Source organism: Microchirus variegatus, assembly GCF_963457635.1.
Source record: "Microchirus variegatus genome assembly, chromosome: 1".
NCBI classification, from domain to species: domain Eukaryota; kingdom Metazoa; phylum Chordata; class Actinopteri; order Pleuronectiformes; family Soleidae; genus Microchirus; species Microchirus variegatus.
The window spans coordinates 36007389-36027162 of record NC_139802.1 but is presented as its reverse complement, the minus strand read 5'-3'; the positions used below and the strand labels follow the sequence as shown (position 1 = coordinate 36027162).

Below are 19774 nucleotides of genomic sequence, written 5' to 3'. Positions count from 1 at the left end.
GAAAATAGTCAAATAAATGCTGGCGTTTTTTTTGCATGAAAAAGAGCTAAATTTAATGCAACTTTCCTTTACTGATGTAAAATAATGGTGTGGGGAAATCATGTTTACATAGCCGAAAAGGAGCATGTGTATGGCGATTGTTAAAGTGAAGGGAGGCCTTCATGCTTGCGTGTATATGTGTGGGAAGTAGACTGTGCATCATTGTGCTTCAGGCTCAGAACAGCCTACATCTGGTAATGGGGGTTGGGGTGGATGGTCCAAAGAGGAGGTAGACGTCTAGACCCCTCTTTCAAGTTCTAATCATGCTGACAGCCAGGCCAAAAATCAGAGCATGCATTCCAAATAAATTGTGAAATATAGGCTTCAGCCCACCTCAGACCTCTTCCTCAAACCACTCTTCATTGCTAATTCACCATAAATGGTCACATTGGCTTGGTCTTAGTCAGACGGAGGGTCAGGTTTAATAATCGTTAAAATCATGTTTTATTGAGGTGGGGATAGATCTTAGACCTAAAACTGCTTAGCTTAGTGTTAATAAAAACAAGTATTACAAAAGAAATCAGGTTTACATAAAAAAAAAAAAAAAACCTTGATACAAATCACTTACATTCTCATAGTCCTTCATGGCGATAGCTTTGCTCGGTGACATCTTGTCAGGAAAGGACGGGGCTGTAAAACAACAAAGATTTTATTTATTTTTTATGTTTCACAGACCAATTTCAATGCTGTCTCTTCCAAACTGAACATCTCTATTCTGTTTACAGGACAAACTCTTAGCTGCCTTCATTCCGTTTATCTTATAGAGAAAGAGAAAGAAGTGGCGTTTTTAAACAGCAGAGCAGTGATGCAGCCTCTGGAGTGCTGCCCTGTTTGAAGCAGCTGAAAGCAGCACACAGCTGATCATGCAACACGCGTCAACAACCTATTTCACAACAGTAACTTCTGATTCATAGCGTGACGGCCTACGGAAAGGAACAAATAACCCCTCACACTTGCACTGGGTTTGCTTGTTTATTAAGAGGTGTTGCTTTTTTTCCAAGGATTCAAAGGCTTTATTGTCATGCACAAAAAAACAAATCATTACACCTTTAGGGTAATTTACCGAGATTTATTGGACCATTCTTTTAAAATATGTTTTGTCAGGTATTAGGAAGAAATTAAAGGAGATTATTGTCCACCCTACATCACGGCTGGTTATCCTTAAAATCTTTTCTGTCGTTATTGTGATTAGAAACACGACTTCTCAATTATTTTCTCATTAAACATTATGGATTGATTGCAATAAAGATAAAGGCTTCCTTCACAGTATGCAATTTTAAATGGTGATGAATAAGTATAATTATTATAGCTGATAAGCTGATCATGATATTTAAGAGTTAAGGCAAGGCAGCTTTATTTGTATAGCACATATCATACAGAATAGCAACTCGATGTGTTTTAAATAAAAACAGAATAACATTTAATTTGGAAACATTCAAATGTACAATTTGAAATAAAAGAGTACAGAATAAGAAATAAATAAAACAAAAGGTTGGACCAAAATGGAGCATTAAACTATGACTATGACTAGTGCAGTGCCCGAGCAAACTCTTGCTCGTATTTGAGTGCTCATTGTTACTGTTACACAGCAAAAGTTCAGTGACATTTTTATTTGTGTATGGTAGAAAGCAAATACTGATAATGACATAATGGCATACAATAAATATGGGAAATTGAACTACATGGTTGCATAACGGTTGGTTGTCACCGGGATGCAGAGCTGGAGTTCAGTAAGGTGACAGCTGCAGGAAAGAAGCTTCCTCTGAACCTGCCGATTCGGGTACGGAGAGACCTGTATCGCCTCGGCACTGCGTTTGTTGTCTGCCTCAGCTTGACGGTGCCTTATTTTATGTGCAGTGTTGCCATTCGAGCACTGCGTTCGTCATCTGCCTCAGCTTCACGGCGCCTTGTCTCACTCAGAAGGGGAGTAGAGCGGCGAAAGCGGGTGCATGCTTCCTTTATTGATATATTTTGCATCACTTATCCAAAGAACGTCAAACTGGCACTGCACTTAGTCATGCCCGTAGCAAGAAACCCGTCAAGTCTGAAATCAATCAGACCATCGGTTCGAGAGATATGCGAGTAACACACAGACAGACGTTCCTAACCCTAACCCTTTAAGCTTGACAGAAATACTGATTTATATCAAAAGATATAAAAAAGGATATTGTATATTTTTCCCCCAACATCGCCCAACCCCATCTACAAGGACCAAAGGGGATAGGAAACACTCTGACAGTTGTCAAATTTCTAAAATCACATTATACTGTATAGTATACCATCATCCTGAATTACACTCAGTGTATATCATGAGGTCAAACCCATTTCATTTTGGTCCCTCTACAATACAATTTTAAAAAGGGACTATGTGCAACATTTTTGGATAAAATACTGACTGAAAACATTTTTTCTTTAATTTGAATCAAATCTTAAACCCACATTGATCAGTGGGTCTCAACGTCTCACAAACACAGCTGTTTATACGTATACCTACAAATTAGTAATTTACTGGTTTGTGTGTATAGTCTAGCACTGAGCATATTGTTGGCACAACATGAGCTTGACAGTGAATTTGAAATGGAATAATGAAGGTCATCCAGCCAATCCTTTGTCATGGCTTAGGAGAGCCAACTGAGGGAGAGAACACCAACAATTCAGGAGCAGTATTAATTAATACACTAGGGAGGGTCACACCTGAGCAACAGAACTAAGAAAGAACAAAAGAAAATTTGCAGTACCTGTCATGCTGTCTGTAGAATAATCTCCAGCATCTATGGAGTCTGGCAGTCTGCAGCTGAGGACAAAATCATTTTGTTAGTGATGCAGCCTAATCATCATAACTATTTAGATAAAATATCAGTTACATTTCAGCCACACTTAATATAAAAGCTTGGCTTGTAAGAAATCAGAGAAACCAAAGCAAGCTTTTCTCCTTTTCCAAGCAGTACACACATACACAGATTATTGTGGTTTTTGAATACAGGTCCTGCATTACTCACGCTGACCTGTTCACTGAGCCCTAAGGACGCTCCGTAAATAGCTTAAGAATGACTCTCTGCTTCATTTACATCCACTCTGGCAAAGCCTCATTTCTGTGTGTGTGTGTGTGTGCGTCAGTGAGTGTGAGACCATGTGCCAGTGGCAGCCTAGCTCTCATGTTCAGACAGACGGGAGGAGGACAGAAAAACAGACAAGCCATTGGAAGGAGAAGGCTTTCATTGGTAGACAAGTGGACTACTGTGGCTGTGATTAGCCACGCATCAGACAGTGATGGGACAGTGAAAGGACAGTGGTGTCACTCACATACACGGTACAATGCACAAAAACATCAACAACACACATCAGAATCACATTAATATAAAAGGAATCAGGGCTGCAATAGCATAACAAAGCACAAATATCATCACTTGCATATGTAGTGATGCCAATTGTTAAATATTTGTGCACCACAGTTCATCGAGAAATGCAGAATTAAGAGTAAAAAGACTGTCTTGCACTAACAAAAACATGAACTATTTGGGCACAAAGCTCATGTTCCTCAACCCTGACCTGTGTCTAATAATATGATGGCCTGCATTAAACAACTTCCTCCCATACCATACCTCCTGTGGCAGTGGAAGCACAGGGATACTGCTGCTTCTCTTGTACACAATGTTTCTCTGTGAAGATCCAGTCATGTGCTTCTTTTGTATTTTTATATTGATACTACAACCTACAAAATTATAATAAATTATATAATAAAGCGACACAATTTCTATATGACGTTCCATATTTCTGAACAAATATTTGAGGTGTCCAAAATGTGACTATTGGTCCATTATCTCTAGTTTCAACCCTTATTTATAGCTCCTTTGGTGTCAGATCGCAAACAAAGCCATAATGACACAGCTATTCAGCACCACTGTTTTGTTCCAGCAATATGTCACACTGGAGAAAAGCAAACACAGTGTAAATTAAACCTCAGGCCTTTTGGTGCTGATTAATCCTAAAAATGTAAAAAGGTCATGAAATATAAAATGACAGACAGTTCAATTGGTGAAAAAGTAGAAGAAAGAGCAAAATGTTCCAGCATAAATAGCATGCACTCGCTGAAATTATTGCGTCACAGAGATTTCACATGCCAAGCAACCCCCTTCCTGTGTTAATAAGGAGGAAGGACTCAAAAAAAGCATGATAAGACTAAAAGCACTAAACACAAACATGTGATACAACTTCCCCCAAAATAAACTGTTCTCATAAAGAATTGATGGCGTTTAATCATGTGGTTCATTGTGGCCAACGCAGTGTGTGCTGTGTTTGTACTGACCCCTCCAGCACCCTGTGGAAACAATGTAAGCAGCTGCAAACACTGACTTCCTTTTTTTCTCACTTAGTTCTGCTGCTAGTAAAAACATTAAAGCGTAGCATAACCAGATCACCGGCAATTATTAATTAAAAAGACAACAAAAAGTGAAACAACTCAAGAGTGCAACACTCATATTTTTTGGAAACTAAAAGAGTTAAAGGGTATGAGTTTTCTGAATTACCAAATAGGTAATTTACACCACACCTATCGATTACATCTTGGATTACTGAGGCAGGCTAACCACCTGGATGACACAGTACACAGCTGGGCTAGGACAGTTGAAAAGGAGTCTAACCAAGGGCACTACAAACCTAAACACAGACATGCTACAGTACTCGTTTTACAGGGGAGCAGAACTAGTTAAAACAAGTTTTATTCACCAAACAATATCCAACAACAGCACTCACTGTGGAGCAGAGCCAACAGTGCGTGGGTCACCTACCACAGTCACAGTCTTCACGCATGTCACGGCGAAGACGCGGGGAGCAAAACAAATAAGAAACAAGTTAAGTCCACATTTTCTGCAAAGAGTGCAGGGAGACGTCGCCGCAGCGGTTTGAAGCACGCTGAAAAACTGGCTCTGATCATTTCCGCTTTCTTGCACTCTATGACACTATGAATGACAAGTCAAGAAGCCGACCCACCGACTGCAGCAATACCACAGCAACAACCAATGAGCTGAATATGATTTACAGCGGCAATGACAAGTAGCAGCGAATCTGTGCACGATAGGCTTCATACACCATGTCACTCTTTGGACATCAAAGTGGGGAGGTCAGGTCATTTTTATTATTGAATTAATATGTTTCCATAATTAATTCAATATTATTAGTATTATTATAACTACTTATTTGATGTTGTCCTCACTGCATTGAAGATACACAATTGTCATCCATACAATGTGCCATTTACACAAATCTTAACTATCCTACACTTGTTCACCTATTATTATATTATTATATATCATTTTACAGCGTGCTGTATAAAGTAAATATGACCTTATTCTTTAAGTTTTCTATATCTTATTTATATAATAAGAACTACATTTAGAACTAAATTAAACTTAGGTCCCACATAACAGTGTCAAGTGATTGGCTTTGATTGAAATGTGTATTTCGTAAAAGTAGCATGCCATGTATGCATTGGCAAAACACATATACTTTTCATATATCAGTATATGTGTAGTATATATATATCAATGTTGAATATATTACTACAGCTCATTATCAAACAGTTTATCAGCAATACTTTTACTGCTAAATTACTATAAAAATTGAATCATAACAGTAGCATAATAACATCATAACAAAATGTCAGTTGACCTTAAGTGCCACGAAAACATAAATGCGTAGTCTTGTATTCAACCTATCGTTACCAAAACCACACAAGGCAAATGCAGCTAAGTAGCAGTGGTCCACCAGAAATAACTCAACAACATAACAACTGTAGACAATCAGTGTTGTTCCAGTTCATAGACGGGGCCCAAGCAGCAGCTACTCGCTGGTTTCACATTTGTGTCTAACGTACACAGCGCTGCGCCTACATGCTAGCTAGCGTTAGCTCGCTAAGATATCGTTGGCCGTTTTTTACCTTCCGTTGATGTCAACGGGCAGCGTCAGGTCATCCCCCAAGACGGAGTCCATTGTAACGCGTCACTTATTGTGTGTTTACACCAGAAAAGGGTGACATTTCACCGACCGGACGCAACGTAAACTTCGAAAAGCTGGGCGGAATTCAAAAGAGAGCAGGCTACCGCCATCATGATATGGTAGACGTCACCACTGCGCACGTTGGAAACTGGCGCTGCTTTCAAGGCGTGTAAGGAACGTTTCTGTGTAGGGAAAATCCCGCTGAATATCCCACATATATATATTTTAAAAATTATAATATAATGTTCATAGTAATGAAAACTGGTCTATGGTAGTTTAAAGCATTGTATTTTATTTGAATGCTGGAATTTAATAGGACAGTTTACCACAATATTCCAATATGGGAAACATTATTGCTATTTTCCAGTAACACGAAAGGCAGCACAACGCGAGACTGACAGTAGGACATGATTGATTGGCCACAACAAACACAATGGGGAGGTTCATAACCAACGGATCAAAATAAGGCAGTTGGTATTTTTGTACGATATTAGAGTTTAATGCAATATTTCTGACAACACGCTTTTAGGGACACGTTTTAAGTGCTTTTCTTTATTTTGGCATCTTTTGACGCATGGAGCTTGTCATGGTCACAAAACAGAACACTGTTTAAAAGAGACACACAGACATTTGACATTTGAATGAGTGAAACTTTTTCAAACCAGTGTATCCGCGGGGTCTTAAAAAGTCTTAATTAAGTCTAAAATTCTTCTAAAATTTGATTAAAGGTCTTAAATACAATTTTGAAAGGTCTTAAAAATCTATTAACGTTACCTTTATTTAAAACATGCATAAACTCCAGGAACTAAAGTAGGCCACCTGTGCTGACTGCCCGGTGAGAATTTATCGAGCACCGATTTATGGCTCCAATTTTCCTTCATGTCTTTTGTACCTTTTTGCCAGTATGGATTTGAAATGGGTCTTACATTTTATTCATTATGGTCCTAAAAGAGTCTTAAAATATCTTAAATTTGACTTGTTGAAACCCACAGAGACCCTGTCAAACTGTTTACGTGTGTGACAGTCTCTGATCCAGATGTTGCTTCAGTATAATCGTGTGTATGTGTGTGGTGAGCAGGGTGGTGGCTGTGTTGCCTGGTGGAGCTGCATAATTAACACTTGTTCCAGTGAATGGTTTAATTATAACATTTGGCAGAGATACAGTCAACAATAATGACTACACTATGTGTATGATTGCCATGCATTAAGCAAAGTTTGGGATTCTTGATGCAAAATAAGGCAGGTCACACACAGGAATCAATTCACAAGCACATAGCGACACCGTGTGGTGTCACTGTGAATTTCAACCGGGTATATAAAGGTTGGATCACCAGTTAATACTGATCAATTCATTGTTTTCAAATCAAAATTGTGCATGTGGCAAAATCCCCAAAAAATCTGCACAAAAGCAATGTATATATGAAGTTTTCTATGCAAACTATTTCTTACCTGTTCTGAAATGTGTTTTCACGATTGCTCCATGGGGCCTTGAATGACTCTTAGGTCAAATAAAGTTTTTTTTAAATTAAATTTACTATCTTTAAGCCATTAATAATTTGATGGTGCTATGTGGTGTTTCAATCTATGACAGTCAGTGTTGAAGTAAAGCTTGATGACACTGAAAATCTCATTTCAATTACTGTATCTGAATCAATTCAATTAGATATTTTCATTCAAATCATTAAGCCTTGTTACCAACACAGTAAGTTTAGTGCATTTTACTCTGTTAGGGACTTTGAAACAAAAATCATTGTTGTTTACAGCAGGGGCTGTCAGTCCAGATACCTGTGACCAACTGTGATCTGTAAGTTGTAATGCACATGTGTACACGGTAAACTTAGGCATAATATTGTTGAAATTGCACTTATTTTTCTCAAGAAATTTCAGGTTGTTCATAATATGTTTTGTTAAAGGTGCATTATGTAATAAATCTAAAGCAACTGGCCATAAAATCCTACTAATATCACAGAGACTCAGGAATAATGTTCATATAACAAACTGAACTCACCAACAACAATAGTACAGCCAAAATATTTGCATTATAAAAAATCGTTTGCAGACAGCATATCATATTTATGTTTTGGCATGTGGCGCCACCTACTGCCATCTACCAATCATTGCAGTCAGTAGAGTCTCAGCTACCGAGCAACCACGGGTTGCCAGTTACGTCAGAAAATGAAATCTAAAAGACCTCTGTGTTTTGAATTTGAATGTAGGAACCATTTTTGGCCACATTCTTACATATGGCGCCTTTAAATGTCAAACAATGGTCCTTGTTGTTTATAGGTTATTATGCTATTATTTTACTGGTCCGGCCCACATGAGATCATATTGCACCCCTGGTTTACAGTATATTGAACATCATACAGGAGATGGTCCTAATGAAGTCTTGTTTTAAGTATTAAGTATTTGTGAAATTTTGCTGTGACACTCACAATGCAGACAGAGCAGTAAATGCAGACTCACTACGAGCAAAACGGCATTGTTCTTTTCCACAGGCCCACTGATAATAATAATGAATCTGAACATGTGCTCAACACATTCTCAACCCCTGCCAGTAAATCCTTTTATCCACTAAGACATGAGCTTTGTGTGCGTTTCTGTGCTAAACCATGGTGGCTTCTGTTGTGATATTATTAACTATAATAAAACGATATAATATAAACAATATATGGTAGTTTTGCTGCTTTGGTGTCCATAAAAATAATTGCTTTTATTTGGAAAAAGACCAATTTTGTACCTGCTCTCGCAAATTACATTACATCTATTGTTTTATGTAATATGATATGTAAGTCGAGCCATCTAAACAGCTGCAAATTAATCATCCACACCCAAATTGAAAGTATTTATTGAACAATCGGACAATGCGTAAAGAATAAAGAAGGACAAAGGGTGTAGGCCACTGTGGTCTTGTTTAGCGCTTGATGATTAACTGTATTTGGCTGACATTTCAAAACAGATTTTAATGATAAAGGCAAAAAGGAGAAAATCTTTGCTCCAAGTGATGTGTAAAAAATGTGAGGTATTCTTATCTTGTTTTAATGTCTACAACAGATTTACATAAAAAGAAGAATCAATTTTTCACATATTTGCATAATTCCTCAAAACACAAAGGATAGTATAGCACAGAGTCCTGGTACAGTACACGGTTGATTATCATAGAGGGGGGAGGAAAAAACAACATAAAGCCATATAACAAAACTTAAAAAAATAAAAGATAATTAACATTGCAATAAATTTGTTCTCTGGAGCCACAAATTTACACATAAACAAAATCATAAACTCCAAGACCAGTTGGGTAAACTGATATATAAAGATGTGATAAAGAGTAGTATTGCTTTTAACCAACAAAAAAAAAAACATTAAATAACATTAAATTAGCAAGAGGGGAATCCACTGTATACAGCAAGATTTGCACAATTATACACACTTGTGTCCAGCTAGAACAAAGAAATGTTTACTTTATTAGAACCATCTCTGTTAGTTGTGTTTCTAAAAAATATTACATACAGCTGTGGGGGGGCTTTGTACAGAGATTTTTTTTAATCTAAAAGAGCTTAAAAAATACTTCAAACCCTGCAATTTATTTTGGACAGAAAAGGAGAATCTGTTTTATAGTTCACGGTAGTTATTGCTAAAGCATTTTCCTGCAGAATAAGCATCTTATGTTTGATTAATATTATGGAGATTTGAATGGGTTTTTTTTTTTACCATTGAAGTGCATTATGGAAGCTATGGCAATATATTGACTTTTTTTTTTAAATTCCTCTAAGCAAGCATGCACAATAAACAAAAACAAACAACAATATTTTAGTTAAGTGGTGTAATTACAGCACTATGATTAGCACCTTAGATGATTTACTTAGCACCATGCATTAGAGAGAAGGTGGGGTTACAACGATGGGTTTTTATTGATATATATATATATATAGATTCCTGGACCCACTCTTCTGGCTCAGATCTCCTCATATAATTGCCTTTATTGTACCTGTGGTCTGTAGACAAAGACTCTCCTGGCCCCACGTGATGCCGAGTACATCACATGTTTTACCTTTTATTTTTTACATATTGAAATTGTAAGCCTCCACAGACGCGGAGAAATGTAAATAAAACACTATCACAAAACAGAGCTCTATACTCTTAATTACATTTTCCTTCTGACCTCTGATCTCCGCATACATTTCCCCTTAATCATCAGTGGCTTCTACTTCAATGGAGTACGAGTAACAAGTATTTAATGCACCAACTCTCTCCATATGGACGGTTTTGTGTGCATTTCTTTGTGGCGTCAGATGCAATTTACTGACAGATGACTGATGAGTGTTTCTTGTTTTCCCACACTGGGGAGGAGTCTGAAAATCTCCCATTTGGAGCTCTAGTGAACACAGATGTGATATCTGCTGCTTAAAAAAAAAAAAAAAAAAAAAAAAGATCGTGAGGAGATGAGCACCAAGGGTAAATAGACCGGCACCCCTTAAAAAATCCTTCCATATTAGTTTAAAATATCAAATTATATTCCCATTTTCTATTGCACTTGAAGATTACTTTTTTTTTTTTTTTTACATAAGATATACATGTATAAAAGTTAATAATACATATACTTATATATGTACATCTAACTGATCCCAATTACTTTAATTCTTCTCTCCTGACAGAACGGAATTCCTGGTATTTCCAAAAAAAAAAGTACAAACAGTATACAAACTGTATATAGTTACAAAAATAAGTTATTATAATGTTCACTGATTGACTTGGCCTTGATCTCCCTTCACACAGCAATGTTCCGGAGAGAATGTGTGGCATCGAGCCTTATTTTCTTTTCCACTCCAAGCAGTTGTACGGGTGGCGATCCTTCTTGAAGAGCTTAAAGAAGCCTTTGCCATATTGAGAAGCCATTAGTGCAAGAACTCCCCAGCTCCTCCTTAGATCATCTTCGTACCCCCTGCTTCCCCAATGCAGCCTCCCTCTGTGTCTGCAGTCCCAAGAAGAATCTGGCAGAGTGAAGCAGGATCTGTTTGGGAGGAGGGATTCATTCTCGCTTGGGCAGTGTTCGGCCACGGAATGGACGAGACTGCTCCGATCTCCATGTCTGCGTTATGATGTCATCCAAGGGTGATGATGATCCGTCCCTCACGCGCTCAGAGGGTTGACGCCGCAGCGTCACAGGAAACACACGGGACCTACTTCTAGGTGGTAATGTGAGCCAGGAGTTGAGTTTGGGAGGTTGTAGATGTCAACCACAGGGAGCAGGGTGGGGTCCAGGGAGTGGAACACAAAATGCGTCTGATGCCAGCGACCATCTTTAATCTGAAATGCAGAAAGATAATACAATTAGGCAACATTACAGTGTAGTCTGGAAGATAACGATTCAAAACTAGAAGGCATCATAAATCTTATTCATACAGAGCAGGAGTCCTCGATGACTTCTGGCTCAAGCTCTCCTCCCAACTCAAACACTTCTCCGCTCCAGGCCTTGAACCTCACAGGACCCTGGGCGACTGGCTGGTCCTCAGCTGATCTCCAAACGGACACGTTCAGGCAGTGGATGATGACGTGCTGCACGGCCTCTGAGCTCAGCAGGTGCAGGAAGTTCATCTGGACACGACCAACACTGACTGTAGGCTGCTCAAATGGGAGGGAAACAGTGCTAATGAACAACTTGGTTACGTGCTCGTGCGAAATTTTCATCATTCTCTAAATGTTGATGCCATTTTGGTTGCTATAGTGTCTTTAATACCTTGGTTACTGTTACTGGCTTCAGGCATGTCTGTCCACCTCCAGTAAAGTTGCAGGAGACTTCTATTGTATCTGACGAACAGCCCAGGTTGGGGTCAATCCAAAAAGTGCCTGAGAAATGCAAACACATATCAAGACCCTCGATCTACTTGTGAGAAAACGACTCCATCGTTGCCTTTGACACAACCAGCACACGTCCTCACCATCCTTCAACTTCAGTTCACAGCTGTGCAGGTCCCTGCAGATGCGGGCCGGGTTGTCCCGATTTCCCAGTGGGTTCTTCAGGCTCTGGATCAGGTTACTGAGGTAGTGGAGGGTCTTAAAGATCTCTGCCCCCTGGTCCAACATTGGCAGGTCCATCACTGGCTTATTCTGAGCGGCAGACACAGAGAAGTCAAGTCTGTATATATTTTTCAACAGATTAGAAATTGAGTGCTTAAGTCAAGCTGCACCTCCACTAACCTCAGTCCTGAGTGAAGTGTGTGAATCCACAAACAAAAGACCGTCTTCTTTCTGCAATTAAATATTACATTTAGTCAGTGCCCTTTTATATTTCTGGATACATTACAGTATATTTTAACTTATTAATGAATTTGAGCAAACATAATATGTCTTACAAATGATGCCGGAATACTCGGAGGTCCCTGAAGAGCAAATAGAGAGTTATTCAGACAATGAATCATCAAAGTCAAACATGACTTCATGTGTGTTTTGACATTTTTCTTTAACCTATAAAGGTGGAAAACGTACTGGAAGTCCAGGGGGTCCACGAGGTCCAGCATTCCCCTAATAATAATAATAAAAAAACACATAAGCTGGATGAGTATATATACTATCAAGTATACCCAGTTAAATAAAAGTGATGTGTTACAAAAGAGAAAGACAAGAAGCAAAGCATACATACTCTTGGCCCTTGTACTCCCTGCAGAGAGAGAGAGATAAAAAACACATCGTCAGCCTCGAAATATACTACCGTCGACAAAGCAGTAGACAATGTAAATAAAGCATGACGAAATGGAAAAAGAAGACGAGTTTGAGGACAAGAAAACTCACAGTCTCTCCGCGATTACCCGTCTCTCCTCTGGGACCCTGTAAAGAGATGTCAATTAGGTGAAGGACAACAGTGGGGAGGAATGTTGAGGCTTCTATTTATCTGTGTGGTACATACCACTCGTCCACGGGGGCCACTAATTCCCCCTGGACCAACCACTCCTCCTCTGCCCTGTTGGAGAGAAACAGGTAGAAGAAAAGTTATGAATTAGTAGCCGTGGTGTATTTTATCAATGTCATCTCCTCCACACAATGAGGGGCCTTACCATTGTGCCCTGTGGGCCCTTTGGTCCCCGTATGCCCTTTGGCCCAAAGTCTCCCGGAGGTCCCTGAAAACAGGAGATAAATGAGTATACGCTCATCATCATAGACGTACATACATTTAAAATTCTGATTAAAAAAATCACTGTTGCAAAACTTCTTTTCACATCAAAAATGTTTTGAAAATTAAAAAAGACAACATTTCTAGCTTCCCTGACAAACTTGGCTCTTCATAGCGATCTCAGTAGAGTACAAGAGATTTTTATCACCACACAACAAAGAGGCAGACGCACACAATGGAGGCAATGGAGGCAATCATGTAAATCATACCCACTACTGTTTATAATTGTGATGGCGGGGCTGTTCCAGAAAAGATCATGAGGAACAAATAATTGTCAAGAGATGTGATGTGGGGAGAGGTTTTGCTGGCTTTGTTCGACGTGCAGACGTGGTGATGGGTGAGAGTTTGGAAAGACTTGAGGGGATTTCACTGATGCTGTCACGCAGAATAACTGTCTCTGAATAATTACGGATTAGCTTGTGTTGAATCTTTCATCTGTAGTACACAAAATAACACAACACTGTACCCGCATTTCAAAACAGGACGTATATATAAGTGTATCGCTGCACTTTCAGAGATTAATTTGATTTATTGAAAGATGCAATATGTTTAATAACTTGAAAAACTGTTCAGAAGTTGTTGATCTGTGATTGACATGTATGTTTTTGTGTGTACACAGGCTGAGGAAGATGTGTTTGGTGCTGAACACTACATACCCTAGGTCCAAAAACTCCCAGAATCCCCGGAAAACCGGATTCTCCCGCATCACCCTGTACAAACAAGAATGCAGTCAACAACAATCAAGTGTTTTCATACTGTATATGTTTAAATTAAGTATGTAGGGCTGCTCACAGGTTGTCCTTTAGGTCCCAGGTCTCCCTGTGGCCCTGGCAACCCCATTCCTCCTCTGAAGCCTCTTTTTCCCAGAGCACCACCCTGACCTCGAAGGCCCTGCTCACCCTGGATTGATAAATAAATGAATAAATGAGTGTGACGATTGGTGATACGCAGCTCGATAATTATTTCTGCATTTGTTTGATGAAAGCAGTCATAACAGAATATCCTTCACATGTAGGCAACTTTTAAGGCACTTTTCTACGTTTTCTCCTTTACCTTTAGCCCAAAGCCTCCCTGATCTCCCGGGAGCCCTGTGACGCCAATTTTACCACGTGAGCCAGCTTTGCCAGGAAGACCAGTCTCCCCGTCGTCACCGTGTTCTCCCTGGAGAAAATAAGATGAAGAAAATGTCTATTTTAGAATGACAAAAGGTTTGAAGACCACATGAGCAAGAGAACGAGAGGAACACTCAAAGGATATAAGGAAGTAATGCAACCTTAGGGATGCCAACTGCTGCAAATCACCAAAAACAAACAAAAAGAGAAAAAACAAGATGATGAAAAAGGTTTTTGTCCTCATGGTCGATGAGAAATGGGAAAATATAACACTTTAATAGCCAACTTTGGGGAAAAACAATGTTTAAAAACAACACCCATTGTCTCACCAGCATGCCTCGACTGCCATCCTTCCCTGGGACTCCATCAGGCCCGGGCACGCCCTCCAGCCCCTCTCGACCCACCACACCTCTGGGACCAGGAGGACCACCACCACCCTGAAGAGAGAGAAAACAGCAGCCTTATCAAACTTCTATGCAGAGGCTGCGCTAGCTTCTTCATTCATCTGTCTTTACTTTAAATTTGCAAGCTTGTACAATTTCTGCTGTCTGTTTTAATCTATTCATGACTTTGCTCCCCGTGCATCCTCTCCAAGTATCACTGTTCTGCATAAAACACGATAAAGACTGAAGGTTTTTCAAACCGTCTGTCCTACTAAAAGCAGGTGTGAATGTCTGAGGAAACGTCGACTTACCTCGGTTCCTCTGTTTCCTTTTTGTCCCGTCTGACCCTTTTTGCCTTTCTGACCCTTTAGAAAGAGAAAACATGTAAAATTGGTTATTGTTGTCCACTGTGGTTGTTAATCAGTGCAAATAATAAACAGTGAAACTTGAACATTGTCAGAATTTCACAGCTTTCAAAACTCACATGCATGTCACCCAATGACGGAAAGAAAAAGCAAATGACCAGCTCAGCATTAACAGTCATTCTTAAACCAAACATAACTAATGCCATGGCAGTGCGTCAGTATTATTATTGTTATTATTACATCACATTAATCACCTCTCAACTGAATGTTTCTGTTGGATCTTTGCTGCATTAGCTAACATTCTCACTTTGCCAGAAACCTGCAATACGTAATAGCATAATATGCTTATAAAATATAGGTACAGCTATTATCTTCCTTGTTAAATTACAATATATAAAACTATATTTCAAGCGCTCATGAAAGACTGAAATAATAGCTGAGGATTTGGAGCAAATATAATACAGTTGTTAAGTGAGATCTATCAACGAGTATCTTAAGGGGCACACAAAGCACAATCTGTTTTGACTTCCTTACTTGATCCCCTTTGGCTCCTTTGTGTCCTTGTTGACCATGAGGTCCAGGATGTCCCTGAAATGAATGTTTATATGTGAATGAAAGCATTTCAGCATCAGCAGTCTGACAACATGTACATGGAAATTACACTCACAGGTTGTCCAGAAGCTCCAGCTCTGCCTCTCTCTCCATCCACACCAATCTGACCCTGAGACAGAGAAACCACAATATTGACCTCACTGACTCTAATATTGCATTAAAAGTAAAGAATAAGTGGAGTGATGGGACTTACTTTGTAACCCGTATCTCCTGATTCGCCCCTCTCTCCTCTGTCACCTGGAGAACCCTGACGAAACACGAAATATATGAGTGAAACTGCACATTATTTGATCATCTGTAACTCTGCACCAGGCAAACAGAAACAGAAGGAAGGAAAGGTAAGTCAGGTGTGACTTACTATGTCACCTGGAGGACCAGGAGGACCCTCTACTTTTCCGTCATCCCCCTGCTCACCCTGTAAACGAAATTCAGAATGGATTTAAATATGTTTCACTCTGTTTCTGATCCACTTTAAGTTTGTTTGTGTCCAACAACAGACTGAGGATATGACTTCAATGCACAGTGTATGCTCTTTCAATCAAAACAGTAACAAAACATCACTTTTGATGATGTTGGGAACAGTGTGGGATCATGAGAATTGTCACCCTAGTGTTCATTTGTGTAAAAAAACAAAACACCGGCTGACTAATACAGAATATTTCCTTAATGAATATGATGTTTCACTTATCCCGAAAGTTATAGCAAAGACAGTAAAGCGGATGACATGATAAATGGTACGTTATTGAATTGTTGAACGCTTGAATAGAAGTATGCATTTCTGTGATTTTGTTTGTTTGTTTGTTGCAACATTTAAAATAAATATATAACATTAGTCGATGTACCTTTTCACCTTTTGTTCCTGGAGGCCCCATGGGCCCCGATGTTCCCTGGTGGCCCTGCAAAGACAGATACAAGACATTCTTGAGTGCAACAACTGCACCAAAAAAAACTAATAATAATCCAGACACTTACTCATGATGACTTAATCTTACCTCATAACCTGCAATACCGGTTTCACCCTGTTGGCCCATTCGACCAGGAGCTCCCTAAAATGAGTAAATGATGATCAGTCACACTATAGAGCCTTTGATTCCAAAAACGGTTGGTAAATATCTTTATCATTATTGTTGTACTTTACCACGTGTCCAATAGTTCCTCTGGAGCCCTTTGGTCCAACAAAGCCCGGCGGTCCTGTCTTTCCCATTTGCCCCGTCTCCCCAAGGTAACCTTGAAGACCTTTCGCCCCCTGAAGGCAACCAAGGAAGAACCACGCTGCATTTAGGTGCTTCTGTTCTGTACATCAGTGTATGATTTGTGCAGAATGAACTGTCATACCTTTGACCCGAGTTTGCCTCGTTCGCCAAGTTTGCCAGATTTCCCTTCTTGACCCTACAGAGTGAAAACAGTTAAGAAAAAAGTGAATTTGTTTGTTAGTGTGTGTGTGTGTGTGTGTGTGTGTGTGTAAATTTCAGCAGAAGGTCAGGTGACTCACTCGGACGCCAGTGAGTCCAGGACTTCCAGATGGGCCCTCCTTTCCCTTTAAACCAGTTTCACCTTTCTCTCCATTATCGCCCTCCTGACCCGTATCACCTTTGTCACCCTGAGAACACAACACAGCTTTACATTTAAAATACAATATGTAAAAAGCAAGTTAAAGTTGTTGTCTCCATAGCCAACAAACAATATAACATCAACGTTGCTTCGGAAACAAACCGCCCACCTTAGTTCCATCAGGACCAGCTGAACCAGCCTCTCCCTCTAGGCCTGGTTCTCCCTGTGAGCAGACACAAATACGAACACACACGAGTTAATAGAATAAATGAACAGCTCCACCTGTTAAGATGACATAATATTTCATCGAGGAATGCTGATGAGCGTACCCGTTGTCCAATTAGTCCCTGTTCACCAATGTTCCCAGCAGGGCCAATGGATCCCTGACACACAAACAGATAGAGTAAATTTACATCCAGCAACAACAACAAAAAAAACAAATAACAACATAAGAAAATATGCTGTAATATATCGTCTCACCTTCTCGCCTGTTTCCCCTGGCAATCCTGGCTCTCCGACTTTGCCTGGAGGACCCTTATGAAGTAAAACAATGGCGAGAGAAAAAACGTTAAAAGCGACAACTTCTCATTACACGTCTGTCATGAGATGGGAGAAACAAAGAGACAAGGGGGACACCTTTGTCATGTGGGTGAATTAGTTTAATTGGACACAGTAGATCAATCAGAGAGCATTAGACAGTGATCTCCAGTGATCTCATGAATGTTGAATATGTGTGGACAACAGGACACATAATATCTCTATGCATCGTGTGACCAATGTGTGTGTGTGTGTTTGCAGAGTCTCTTACCGTTTGGCCTATTTCTCCCAACAGTCCTACAGTCCCTGGTGGCCCAGATGGTCCCTATATGCAACAATGCATCAGAAAATACTTGAGTGATTAAAAGACTAAGACTCTTTCATACACGTAAACACCAGCTCTCTGTTAGTGTAGAGAAACAGAGCGCTCTGGCTATGGTTGGTTACGGATGAGCCAGCGGCAGATGACTGAGTGAACCATCTGTACACAGTTTGACTTTGAATGTAATGTGTCATTAATTACGCTTCAAAAACACCGAAATATTGCCATAAATCCTTCATAATCTGAGTGCATGTGAATAATGGTTGCTCCCCGGTTGACTTGCATCCACTCCAAACAATACTAATCATATAACAAAAGTCACCTGTGTGGTACTTAATTCATGTTGCTGGTGAGAAGCCCAAAGAAAGTTAGGAACAGGGCTCCGAACTGAGATGTCTATCACGGAAAAGCAGCTTTGAAGCACATGGGGAATTCATTTAAAACTACACTTTCCCCCCATAACTTTTAAGAGTAAACAAATGTCTATTACATTCAAACCATTGTCAAATGATTTCACACAATGCTGATTAAGCCTACCAGCTCCACACAACTCTCTCTCTCTGTGTGTCTGACTCAGTGTAGCGGTGTTGATGTCATGTCGCCTGGCAACATACTGTACACTGTATTTTAGGCCAAAACAGCTGAGGCACCAATGACATTGCACTACTAAAGCGAGAGGGTTGGAGTATGACTGAAAACTGCATATTTGCCTTGACTAATGCAAGTTCGGTCGGCAAATGTTCTAGTCAAGTTCAATCAAGGAGATTACTCAGCCGCATGCTCTGATCCTGTCACTTCCAAAGGTGTTAATTCCATGATCAGCTGATTAACTGTCGGTTCAAATAGTGCTACAACATGGCTACCTCATTAGCTGATCATCACACAAATATGTTGTCTTTCTGCCATTGTTCTCTCAGCCCACAAACTCTCCATCTAATCCATCCCCCCCCATTCATGTCTGAGAGACAAACACTCTTAAAGACCTACCAGCACATTATTGTGTTCAATCTGTGATATATTCATTTATCATTTACTGGGGCCACATGGTTGGTGTAGTGGTTAGCACTCTTGACTTTGCAGCAAGAAGACCCAGGTCTGTGACCCAGTCGCCTTTCAGCATGAGTTTGCATGTTCTCTCTGTGTGTGCATGGGTTTTCTCCAGGTTCTCTGGTTTTCCTCGCAATATGCAATATGAGGATTCAGTAAATTGGACACACTAGATTGACCATAGGTGTGAGAGTGAATGATTGTTTGTCTCTGTGTCCCTGTGATGGACTGGCGATCTGTCCATGGTGTACCCCACCTATCGCCCTGTGTCAGCTGAGATTGGCCCAGTACCCCCAGCGACCCTCATGTGGAGGATAAAGCCAAAAAAGATGGATGGTCTCTCCTGACTGAAATGTAGGTATAAACAGTCTGCTGTTTGAAGCACACCTCCATTAGATGTTAGGCCAGAAATGCACATTGTGGAAACATCACCAATGCTTAACTCAAATTAAAACACTTTTTATGGCTCCATTTCTGCTCAGTCTCTCTCTATCTCACGCCACATGAACACTTTTACAGTAATAGGTTTTATCCACAGTGGCAATAGTCACATCTGTTTTCTCGGCAAATTCAGCAATTTAGCACTTCTTCCTTTTAGAAGAAGCATCTTGTGCTTTCAGTTCACTCTCCTGACACTGCAGAAC

General features: G+C 39.9%; 2 protein-coding genes across 11 annotated transcripts in view; both read right to left on the bottom strand.

The window, feature by feature from the left end:
* The window catches only part of cdk5rap2 (CDK5 regulatory subunit associated protein 2), a 34785-nt gene extending 28667 nt beyond the window's left edge, over positions 1 to 6118 (bottom strand). For all 10 annotated transcript variants that reach the window (XR_014592815.1, XM_083889028.1, XM_083889034.1 and 7 more), the window contains exons 1-3: positions 5975 to 6118; positions 2778 to 2833; positions 608 to 669 (exon numbers count right to left, since the gene is read on the bottom strand). Coding sequence is in view for 9 of the 10 variants with exons in the window: in XM_083889028.1 (XP_083745154.1) it covers positions 608 to 669; positions 2778 to 2833; positions 5975 to 6027 (171 nt within the window). In the remaining variant the exon portion in view is untranslated. The remainder of the gene's footprint in view (positions 1 to 607; positions 670 to 2777; positions 2834 to 5974) is intronic.
* A 5075-nt stretch (positions 6119 to 11193) lies between these two features.
* col27a1a (collagen, type XXVII, alpha 1a) overlaps positions 11194 to 19774 on the bottom strand; it is a gene marked incomplete at both ends in the record, with an annotated part of 67683 nt that continues 59102 nt past the window's right edge. Inside the window, 29 exons of the mRNA XM_083900108.1 lie at positions 11194 to 11340; positions 11437 to 11655; positions 11771 to 11880; positions 11973 to 12141; positions 12232 to 12282; positions 12387 to 12413; positions 12520 to 12555; positions 12674 to 12691; positions 12823 to 12858; positions 12938 to 12991; positions 13086 to 13148; positions 13858 to 13911; positions 13994 to 14101; positions 14255 to 14362; positions 14643 to 14750; positions 15008 to 15061; positions 15596 to 15649; positions 15729 to 15782; positions 15867 to 15920; positions 16032 to 16088; positions 16516 to 16569; positions 16666 to 16719; positions 16812 to 16919; positions 17009 to 17062; positions 17166 to 17273; positions 17394 to 17447; positions 17554 to 17607; positions 17705 to 17758; positions 18033 to 18086. Of these exons, the coding sequence (XP_083756234.1) occupies positions 11194 to 11340; positions 11437 to 11655; positions 11771 to 11880; positions 11973 to 12141; positions 12232 to 12282; positions 12387 to 12413; positions 12520 to 12555; positions 12674 to 12691; positions 12823 to 12858; positions 12938 to 12991; positions 13086 to 13148; positions 13858 to 13911; positions 13994 to 14101; positions 14255 to 14362; positions 14643 to 14750; positions 15008 to 15061; positions 15596 to 15649; positions 15729 to 15782; positions 15867 to 15920; positions 16032 to 16088; positions 16516 to 16569; positions 16666 to 16719; positions 16812 to 16919; positions 17009 to 17062; positions 17166 to 17273; positions 17394 to 17447; positions 17554 to 17607; positions 17705 to 17758; positions 18033 to 18086 (2175 nt within the window). The remainder of the gene's footprint in view (positions 11341 to 11436; positions 11656 to 11770; positions 11881 to 11972; positions 12142 to 12231; positions 12283 to 12386; positions 12414 to 12519; positions 12556 to 12673; positions 12692 to 12822; positions 12859 to 12937; positions 12992 to 13085; positions 13149 to 13857; positions 13912 to 13993; positions 14102 to 14254; positions 14363 to 14642; positions 14751 to 15007; positions 15062 to 15595; positions 15650 to 15728; positions 15783 to 15866; positions 15921 to 16031; positions 16089 to 16515; positions 16570 to 16665; positions 16720 to 16811; positions 16920 to 17008; positions 17063 to 17165; positions 17274 to 17393; positions 17448 to 17553; positions 17608 to 17704; positions 17759 to 18032; positions 18087 to 19774) is intronic.